General features: G+C 42.4%; 1 protein-coding gene and 3 non-coding genes across 6 annotated transcripts in view; 1 reads left to right on the top strand and 3 right to left on the bottom strand.

Annotated features, from left to right (window-relative positions):
• ltbp3 (latent transforming growth factor beta binding protein 3) overlaps positions 1 to 10,576 on the top strand; it is a 40,567-nt gene extending 29,991 nt beyond the window's left edge. The window contains exons 21-30 of one of the 3 annotated variants that reach the window (XM_053617457.1): positions 64 to 234; positions 2,652 to 2,735; positions 2,891 to 3,019; positions 3,529 to 3,666; positions 5,675 to 5,815; positions 6,198 to 6,326; positions 6,650 to 6,808; positions 8,045 to 8,131; positions 8,266 to 8,397; positions 8,701 to 10,576. In XM_053617457.1, coding sequence (XP_053473432.1) covers positions 64 to 234; positions 2,652 to 2,735; positions 2,891 to 3,019; positions 3,529 to 3,666; positions 5,675 to 5,815; positions 6,198 to 6,326; positions 6,650 to 6,808; positions 8,045 to 8,131; positions 8,266 to 8,397; positions 8,701 to 8,861 — 1,331 coding nt within the window. In that variant the 3' untranslated portion in view covers positions 8,862 to 10,576. Of the gene's footprint in view, positions 1 to 63; positions 235 to 2,651; positions 2,736 to 2,890; positions 3,020 to 3,528; positions 3,667 to 5,674; positions 5,816 to 6,173; positions 6,327 to 6,649; positions 6,809 to 8,044; positions 8,132 to 8,265; positions 8,398 to 8,700 lie in introns of all 3 variants that reach the window. The other 2 variants (XM_053617456.1, XM_053617455.1) reach the window with 2 other exon arrangements.
• trnam-cau (transfer RNA methionine (anticodon CAU)) lies at positions 1,235 to 1,307 on the bottom strand. The gene has a single exon. It is a non-coding gene; the product is annotated as a tRNA-Met (tRNA).
• On the bottom strand, positions 1,810 to 1,882 carry trnam-cau (transfer RNA methionine (anticodon CAU)). The gene has a single exon. It is a non-coding gene; the product is annotated as a tRNA-Met (tRNA).
• Positions 4,325 to 4,397, bottom strand: trnam-cau (transfer RNA methionine (anticodon CAU)). Its single transcript has one exon. It is a non-coding gene; the product is annotated as a tRNA-Met (tRNA).
• Positions 10,577 to 10,678: the final 102 nt, after the last annotated feature.

Below are 10,678 nucleotides of genomic sequence, written 5' to 3'. Positions count from 1 at the left end.
CTGTAACAAATGTGTGTGTATATATGTGATGTGTGTGTGTGTGTGTGTGTGTTTCCCCTGCAGAGGTGGTGCAGGATGTGGACAATAAGAAGGAGTGCTACCTGAACCTGGATGACACGGTGTTCTGCGACAGCGTTCTAGCCACCAACGTGACAAAGCAGGAGTGCTGCTGCTCAGTGGGAGTGGGCTGGGGGGACCACTGTGAGATTTACCCCTGCCCCGTCTATCACTCTGGTACACACACACACACACACACACACACACACACACACACAAGGGGCTCCTCACATAACCGTCATATTGTCATAAATCAAAAAACAGGAATGTAGATAGTCAGCAGCTGGATTCGTAACCACTGACAGATATAAGTGTAGAAGATATTCAGGTACAGGTTTATGTCCTGGACGTACAGTAATCCTGTAACCACAGTATTTAAACGTGTACGGTAATATTTTGTATCGTACAAGCATATACACCAAACACCCATGATATTAAAACCAACAACAGGTGAAGAGAATAACACTGATTATCTGGTGACAGTGCCAGCGGTTAAGAGGGGGGACGTGTTGGAAGCAGGAGAATTGGGAAGGAGTAAGGATCTGAGAGACTTTGACCAAGGGTCAGATTGTGATGTCTAGACGACAGTATAAAAGGGCAGGTCTTGTGAGGTGTTCCCGGTATGCAGGGCTCAGTACCTACCAAAAGTGGTCTTCCCAGAGCGCCCATGCTGACCCCGGTCCACCAGTTAAAACCGATTTAGTTCATTACGAGACTGACTTTATACTCTTTCACGGTTGAAATGAGTAAATCTGTGTATGAACAGGTTGTGCACTCTTCTGTTTGCTTTATTTATTGTAAAGTCACGTATAATCTTTACCTAATCTTTAAACGTGTAACGAAATATACGCTCAAGCTTGAAGTGAGTGAAAAGGTCTAGAAATAGGCTTAAGAATCTTCATAATAATCTGTCTGAAAAGAATCTAACGGAAAGAATGCGCAGGACTTGGCGTGTGTTTAAGGTACGGGACGTTTACGTGCGGTTTCTCGAGCGTTTGCTAGCGTAAGATTACAATCAACCAAATCTAAGAGGTCCTCAGAAACGTGTCGACGTTTTTACTTCTGCAGAAAGTAAAACACGACTGTTATGAGGCAAAGCATTTGGAACCACGTTTCGCAGCGTTATATTTGTCGGAGAGATTTAAGCGGCGAGTGTGCGTGCTTTCGGGAAAACGTCTGCCCCGTGTGAGGCTCGAACTCACGACCTTCAGATTATGAGACTGACGCGCTGCCTACTGCGCCAACGAGGCCTGTGTGGAGGAGGACGTAGAGCGGTTTGTAAAGCTACAGAGCGAGGGGGGGTGGGCCTTTGTTCTCGGGTTTCAGTGTGTGTGTGTGTGTGTGTGTGTAAGAGAGAGCGAGAGAGAGAATACACGGAGAGAATACACGTACTCAGGAATGATCCGAGTGTGTTGTAGAGCTACACAATATCGTTTGAAATTCTTTATTGTTAAATACTTTCAGTTTCACTATATGATGGGTGTTAGAAAAATCATGTTTTATTATTATTATTATTATTATTACTACTAGGGGGCCAAGCAGGAAAGGGAATAGGCACCTTATTGTAATTGTATCTGTCCTTCATCTTTTTATTATTATTATTAGTAGTAGTACTTCTACTAATACTCGGCGGCCAAGCACTGAAGGTGTATAGGCACCCTGTTAGAATTGTACCTTTTCTTCCTCTTCAACTGTTCTATCCTAAAGTTTACCGATGCCCCAACGACATTAAAAGGCTTTCAGGAAAACTTCTGCCCCGTGTGAGGCTCGAACTCACGACCTTCAGATTATGAGACTGACGCGCTGCCTACTGCGCCAACGAGGCCTGTGTGGAGGAGGACGTAGAGCCGTTTGTAAAGCTACAGAGCGGGGGGGGGGGGCCCTTTGTTCTCGGGTTTCAGTGTGTGTGTGTGAGAGAGAGAGAGAGAGAGAGAGAATACGTGTATACAGGAATGATCTGAGTGTATGGTAGAGCTAAATGATATGAGCGTTTTATACAACAATATTAATTCAAACTGCACTAGGGGCCAAGCAGCAAAGGTGTCTAGGCACCCTATTGTAATTTCATTATTATTATTATTATTATTATTATTATTATTATTATTATTATTATTATTATTATTATTATTATTATTATTATTATTATTATTATTATTATTATTATTAGTAGTAGTAGTAGTAGTAGTAGTAGTAGTAGTAGTAGTAGTAGTAGTAGTAGTAATGAGGGGCCAAGCACTGAAAGTGCATGGGCACCCAACTGAAACTGTATATTTCCTACTCCTCCTTCTTCTTCTTCTTTTTCTTCTTCTTAGCCTTAGTAGTAGTAGTAGTAGTGAGTCTTTCCTGGTTTTTTTCCTGCACATAAATCGTGCACAGTTACAAAGTTCTAATTCAAACACCGGAGAAACTCGTTTAATGATAATAATAATAATAATAATAATAATAATAATAAATGACTTCCCTTACCACAGGTCATAACGTGATGTCAGTATGCAGATGACACGTCCGAGTGGATTTAAGTGGACATGATAACGTATAATGGATGTAAGGATGGACGGACGGCTAATTAATGGTGTATGTTGTGTGTTGTGTAGCGGAGTACCACTCTCTGTGTCCAGTAGGACGAGGCTTTTACCACAAGGAGGGAGTGATGGAGTACGGCCTGCCAGTGCACAGAGGTACACACACACATGCATACACACACACACACACACAAATCATGTCCTGTAGTTGCTTTAATTGTGCTCTCGATTTTGATTGGCTGTTTGTTGGAGCTGTTGACATAATACTTACTCTCACTCTCTCTCTCTCTCTCTCTCTCGCTCTCCTTCAGACATAGATGAGTGTGTGTTGTTTGCGAATGAAATCTGTAAAGAGGGTCGATGCATGAACACACAGCCTGGATTTGAGTGTTACTGTCAACAGGGTTTCTATTATGACAGCAACCTTCTCGAGTGTATAGGTACTCACACACACACACACACACACACTGCAGTTACTTTGCTAGTGAAAAGACGAGAACAACGTTTGTATTCATTTTAGCGTTGCGTCATGGGTCTCTTGACATCTCTAAAGCATTATAATTGCCTAATGAATCCTAAGTGTTCATAAGTCACAAGTCACAGCTCTTCTGTTCGGATGTTTGCTCATCACAGCCAGTGATATTTACAGCCTTGACCACCAGGAGGCAGTATACGCTCACTCGTTCACAGCTTTCACCCAGTATATATTTTTTTATAGTGAAACATACACCTTTATACAGCATATCATTTCTGTTAACATAGACATGATAATGCGTAGAGTTTCTCTTTTATGTCTCTTCTTTTATTATTATTATTATTATTATTATTATTATTATTATTATTAGGGGCTAAGCACCGAAGGTTCACAGGCACCTGATTAGAATTGTATGTTTCCTTCAAAAAACGTGTTTCATTCACAAATGAGTTTCTCTTTTCTGTGCGTTGGTAGACGTGGACGAGTGTCACGACGAGTCTCTGTGCAGTAATGGTCACTGCGTGAACACACGCGGATCCTTTTACTGCACCTGTAACGCCCCGTGGACTCTGGACACCGCCAACAAGAAGTGTATCCTGCCTACAGACTTAGGTACGGGTGTGTGACTGTGTGTGTGTGTGTGTGTATGATTATTATGAGATCCTATCCCAGGTCACTAAAGAATCAATTCACCAAAATAATAATTAATTTACACAATTTCCTGTTGCGCACGTTTGATGTTTGTCAGTCGCCGAATGTAATTTAAGTCTATGTCACACACTGTCTATGTTTTTGGGGGTTTTTTATGGTAGTTTTTTTTATGGGGGTTATGCAAATATCAGCCTTAAACAGGATCCGGTACTTTTGATGTGGTCTAAGACAGCTTAATCAATAAACATAAACGAAACCATCACGGTGGCGAACGTCTCGGAGAAATATACTGATTTTTGCGGCGTTCACATGCGGCAGATCTGGCTCATGTCTTCATTTCAGGTTTTCGTTGAACGTTTTCTATCCTGGAACTAAGCTCCAGACATGTTTAAGAACCCCCCCACCCCCACCCTTTAAGAAATGTTTAAATCTCCTCCTGGACCTGGCATGATTCCTGCGGCTTTTGGATTCTGTTCTTGGCTAGATGAGGCTGTCTCTTTACCAGGAAAAACACAGAAATACAGCATGTATAGTACAGAATAGTGAAAGTGGAGGCCAGTTTGAGGGTTGTTGTGGCGGTGAGGGAGTGTATGAGGAGGGGAAAAAAAAAAAAAACGTCTGCCCCGTGTGAGGCTCGAACTCACGACCTTCAGATTATGAGACTGACGCGCTGCCTACTGCGCCAACGAGGCCTATGTAGAAAAGGACGTCAGGGTGTATTTAAAGCTGCAGTGTGCGGGGGTGGGGCATTGACTGAGTAATGCAGTGTGTGTGTGTGTAGGAGGTGGGGAGTTAAAGAGAGAAAGAGAGCGAAAGAATGTATTCCGGAATGGAACACTCATATATGTGTGTGTGTGTGTGTTTTCAGCTATGTTAATGTCTAGTTTTAGGGCCCGTTCTAGACATTTGGAGATCCCCAACACAACACCAACAAATAAAATAAATAAAACTGCTAGCGGATGTTGAGGTAAAGTTTTTGTGGGGTTTTTTCAGTCTCGTATAACCAGAAAACAGGCCCAGACCACGCTCTGTAACTACTGCAATGCCAGTGTGAAATGCTAGCCTGCTAAGATTTGTCATGAACACAAACAGGACCTTTTTTCTTACTTTAATAAAAGCCAAGAAGTCAGTGTCTGACTGGTTTATAATATAATCCCATAGCGCTACGGTTTAGCTAAACTAACAGCCGCCAGGCGCTCACAGATAAACAGCTAGTACATTCTAGCACTGTAATCTGCTAAATGTTTATTTTAGCTTTCTCACTGCGCAGCGCTGTAGCTGCTACTCGGTTTTATGACACATTTACTAACAGCTTATTAGCAACTGCGTGCTGCGTATCGCCACCTGAAGAAGGTCCCTGAACTAGCAGAGGCTATTTTTCTGGTGCTAGGCTGAAATTGGTAGCGCCTTGCTAACTAGCAAACAAGCACTCCTGACTAGCAAGTTAGCTTTAACAACAATACAATGATCTACATGATACATCAGAACCAATCCATATTTTATTCAACAGTTAACATATTGGATTGGGATTTATTTCTACTGGGTTATATATATATATATATATATATATATATATATATATATATATATATATATATATATATATATATATATCACTGTGTGTGGGGGGGGGGGGTTTAGAAAACTAGCTCTCGGCTAGTTCTCCGTTTTCTGAGGCGCTGGCTAATAAAATCACAGGTGTTGTTGAGAGAAAATGGAGGAGCACTTTATCCTAGCACTAATGGAGATTCCTGACCTGTACAAAATCGACCGGGGGAAAATAATTTTTAGTTAATATTATTATGAGTTAGCATGCCTAGCGCATGCTAGTTTAGTTAGCGTGTGCTATATTTCCCATAGCTGCACCATTTTTATAACTGATAAAGTTGTCTTCACACTTTTTTGGAAAACTTTTTCACAGTCAAGTACTACAGCACGAACTACTGTGTGTGTGTGTGTGTGTGTTTAGGCATAAACGAATGTCAGGATCCGTCGAACTGTAAAAACGGCCACTGTGTGGACACGCAGGATTCCTACTACTGCATCTGTACGTCGCCCTGGATCCTCGGCACTGACCGCAACAGCTGCGTCACGCCGGAGGAACAGGCCGGTGAGTGGGTTTACACCAGATTCGCCGTGAAAAAGAGGCATGATGGGTAATAGCCAGAGGAGTTACAGCTTTACCTCTGGGTGTTACAGAGCCCTGAAAATGGAGACTCCTTCCATAAATTCTAAATCAATTACGTCCCTCAAATCGTAGCGCTAATCCTAACCGTTAGAGACTATACTGATGCATATCTCACCCAAACCTGTGTGCTTCTGATTGCTTCTTTCTTGTCCTTTTTCCTCCCTCCTTTCCCCAATCTCTTTCTCTCTCTCTCTCTCTCTTTATTACTCCTCTCTTCCCTCTCTCTCTCTCTCTCTCTCTCGCTCCTTCTTTCTCTCCGGACTTCTCTGTTCCTTTCCAGTAATGTCTGTGGTGACCCTTTCAGATGTGAATGAGTGTCTGGACCCGTCGTACTGCAGGAACGGGAGGTGTGTGAACACTCCCGGCTCCTTCCACTGCATCTGCGCTCAGCCGCTCACCTTCAGCGCCGCGCTCAAGCAGTGCGTCTACGACGGTGGGTAACCCCGCCCTGCTCGCCCCCACAACCCAGCCAGTTAGATCACAGTTTAGCCTCTGTGTCTAGCAGCTTGTCCAGTTTCAGGGTGCAGCCCCGACTGGTTTCAGTGCGAGTGCTAGATTAGCTCTTTCGCTGTGATTCGTTGTGTACTTCTTAGGATAGGACCCGTTTGTGTTTATTGTGTGTTTGTCTTTCTCTTCTCTTTCTCTTTCATTATCCTGCTCTCTTTGTCTTTGTATCCGGCTTGTTTTCTGTCCCTCATTCTCTGTGCCCTCGCTTTTCTCTTTCTGGCTATTTCTCTTTCTTTCTCTCCCTATTAGACCGTACAGCAGCCCATAAGGATGTATGTTTTCTTGAAGTGGATGAAGATCTGATCTGCACCGTGCCACATCGGGGGGCAGTCACCTACTCTGAGTGCTGCTGCTATTTCGGCCATGGCTGGGGCCCCGAGTGCCGCACCTGCCCACAGAGAAACACAGGTGAGTTAAAGGCGTTGCTCCTCAAGTCGTACAAATGGTGCACTTTCGCTCTGAGAAACTCTGGTAAGCTAACAGCAATACTCCTCAAGTCCTACAGAGGGCGCACTTTCCCACCACAAAACTCAGGTAAGCTACCAGCGATACTCCTAAAACTTAACAATTTTCTCAGGAACCCAGGGCCTTTTCAGGAACTTCAACTTGTTTCAACACCTCAGTAACCTTGGGTCATTTCCCACCTCAGAAATCCTTTCCAGAACTCGGGTTAAAACTGTATGGACTTTGACACGCCACAAGAATTTTTTCAGTAACCTTTTAAGGAACTCAAGAATTTTGTGCATTTCCACCACTGGAAGCTTTCAGGAACTTAGGATCTTTTTCAGGAGTCTAAGAACCACGACAGAGACCTTTAGGAATCCTAAAGAACCTTTTCAGGAACTCCAAACGTTTAAGCTTGTTTCCACTACAGGAACTTTTCAGTAACCCAGGGACATTTTAAGAAACCCTTTTTTTCCCCCTCACTGGAACCTTTGCAGAAATTCCTGCAGAAACATAACTTTAAGCACAATCACACCCAGGAACCTTTTTTTTTTTTTAGTAACCAGAAACATTTTTCGACACTCCAATGGTAGGAACTATTTCTCGAAGTGTTTCCAGAGTAACCAGACCCATTTTTAGTTCACGATTCCAGGAAACTTTTTAGTGCTTAGATCAGGTTTCCCCAGAGCAGGAACCATCGGGGCTGGAGCTTGCTGTAATAAAAAGCACCACTCGGTCGGATGCAAGTTTGCCCGAACACTGAACCCTCTTCTGTAGAATTGTGCTTCCCCAAGTGATGACGGGAAATTGACGAGAGGCCGATGAAGACGGTAACGTCCTGAGGGGTCAACGATGGTGTAAATGGAGCTTTTTGAGATCGAAACCATCACATCTGTTTCGTTCAGAAGATTTCAAGTGTGTTCTTTCGAAACCTTTAACACGGGGGGTGGGGCCTTCGCCAGGTCACATGACTACAGACTTTTAAACAATGAGTCAGATCGTGCCTTTTGAGCAATTTCGAAAGCGTTTCGAATCACCTGTATGTGTGTGGCTGCGATATTCTTCACTGAAACAAGAAGAGAGAGTAAATAAATCGTATTGTTGCATGCTTTATCTGTACGTTGCGTATTCGTTTTTCATGCACTATAGTGTACATGCTGTTACGTTATTTTTTTCTAAATTTGGCGTGTTTTGTTGCAGTGATCTTTAACAGGCTGTGTGAGATGCACCTGGAGACCGAGTCGGACGGAGACTCAGACTTTGTAGCACCTTTCAGTTATAACCCAGGTAAAGTCCCCAACATCCAATTAGATTTTAGACCCATGAAGAAACGCTAATTTTAATAGAATGCATTTGTCAAATATGTCTCTCTTTCTCTCTCTCTCTCTCTCTCTCTCTCTCTCTCTCTCTCTTGTGGGCAGAGAGGGACAGTTCAGAGGAAGACTCAGACGAGTGCAGCTGCGCTAATGGACGATGTGTCCGTTCGTACCTGGGCACCATGTGCGAGTGTAACCCAGGCTTCAGACTGGATCATTCGCGAACGCGCTGCGTAGGTGAGTGTGTACGCAAATTGTGTCGTGTGTAGAGTGAAGTAATTTAGTCTTTACGCTTCATTACGCGCTTGTCTAATCGTTCACATTAGTACTATAGTGTAGTGGTTTGCTGGTTTCTGACATTTATTTGAACTCGAGTCACTAATCCCCAACACATTTTTGTCGCCTGCTTTATTTTCGACCTCATCAAATGATATCAGGATAATTATATCCTTAACATCGTTTGGTGCATTGTGTAGGAGCTGCATTTGAGTTAGGCCTTACCTAATACTAGTATCTCTCTCTCTCTCTCTCTCTCTGCAGATATAGACGAGTGTACAGAGCGAGGAATCGGCCGCTTGAACCCGTGTAAAAACGCCCGCTGTGTGAATACTAAAGGTTCCTTCAAGTGCATCTGCAAAAATGGCCATTGTGCCCACAGACACAGCACGAGACACATATTCACACACAAAAACACTAAATAAGCACAAACACACACACACACACACACACACGCAAGCTTTCGCTCATCCTCGTCCACCCTCCTGTAGTGTTCTCTGGTTGATTTATTTCCTGTAAACTTTCTTCATTTTTTTCTTAATATAACTGAAGCTCCGTAAACTGTTTATAATTACAGAATGATGTAAGTTTTATTTGTACATGTTAAGACGTTCCCCCCCTCGCTCCCTCGCCCCTCCCCCCGCTCCTACTCTTCATCTAGAGTTCATTTTGCACAACTTAGGTCCTGATATTTCTGGATGTGGGAAAATCTCATGCATTTTTAAACTGAGACTGCTCAGTTTGTTAGTTTTTTTTTGTTTTGTTTTGTTTTGGTTTTTTTTGTAAAACTTCTTTTTATTTTTTTAACACGATGTGAAACGGACGTTGTACTTGTGACCTAAGAGACGCCTCAGCTCAGTTCATAATGTTTGGGAGAGAATTTCTGGGTGGAGTCTATTTGCATTACGCACAGATAGCCGTGTTTTGTTGTTGTTGTTTTTTTTTTGCTGCGCGTTTGATGATTATTCAGTATTTAAATGAACTGAACGTACACGTACGCTTCATCCGTGTTCACATGAAGCAAACTCGCATTTATTTCATATCTGTACGTGTGAAGTTATATCGTGCTATTTACACTTGGTGCAAACCGAAAAGTGTATCCAATTCGATAGCAGTATATCTTGAATCAATTTGCACTAATAATAATAATAAAAAAAAAGTCGCTATTTAAACCTAGTGCAAATAGACACTGCGCAAATTTTAAAAAATAATAATAAACCACGTTCAGCTCTTATTCAATGCTGGATTCCATTGTTCAACGTGTAAATGCCTGCACGTGAATATCTGAATGTTACGATACTAGGAATCTTCGGTACTAAGAACATTTTTATATAAAGTTTGTCATTTATCAATATTTCAGTAAACATTTAGGAAAAACTTGAACAACAACGACAACAAAAAAAGATTAGCCACACCCACAAAACTCCATAAACACCAAAGCTCACAGGGAACTAAACGGCGAGTAAGTGGCACAAGCGCTCCTCCTAAAATGGCTTTGTATAGGGTGCCATTACTTTTGTCCTAATCGAACGGCTAGTCTTACGGATGTGTTTCGGAGTCGTTTTCTTTCTAGGAAGGCGTTTTCAGACAGCGGTTTGAGTCATATCGTTCAAGCGGCTGAATTGTTTTAGGCGGGAGACGGGGGCTGAATCGGCGCGATTTAGCTTTCCTTGCGATTTCTTTCATAAAACCGTGCGAAATCCTGCTGACATCACAAATTTTGGAAAGCAGCTCCGGAGAACGTTCTAGTCCACGGAGAACTGAACCTCAGCTAACTTTTTAGCTAAAAAAAAATCATTAATTCAAAAAAAAAAAAGAAAGCGCTCTGTCAAAAAGAGCAAAGCGGTGAATCCAGCATTGTGTACTATAAGCTGTCTGGTCTTGTCCTCATCCAAAGATGGTCCTAAATCTCATGATCCTTGTGGGGTGGGGGGGTACTTGATATTTTTTTTTTTACTTCCATTCTGTAATTTTGTAATGTACTAAGTGTGATGAAGTTGCACAATGTGAGAAAAGTTTTGACACAAAACCGAACCACAACTGATTCTATGAGGTGACGTCAGAGCGCCAAAGAACAACAAATCTGAGATGAAGTGAAACCAAGAAAGAAAGAAAAAATAAAGATGTGACTTTATTTTTCGATGTGTTTATTTTTTGTTCTTACGGTTCTCTCTTTCCACCGACTGTCGCGAGTCTAACGTTCTGTTCCGTACTTGTTATGACAGTGTTCCGAGCGTGGAAA

The sequence above is a fragment of the Ictalurus furcatus genome, chromosome 28, assembly GCF_023375685.1.
Source record: "Ictalurus furcatus strain D&B chromosome 28, Billie_1.0, whole genome shotgun sequence".
NCBI classification, from domain to species: domain Eukaryota; kingdom Metazoa; phylum Chordata; class Actinopteri; order Siluriformes; family Ictaluridae; genus Ictalurus; species Ictalurus furcatus.
The sequence above is the reverse complement of the archived record's forward strand: the minus strand, read 5'-3'. Positions and strand labels throughout refer to the sequence as shown.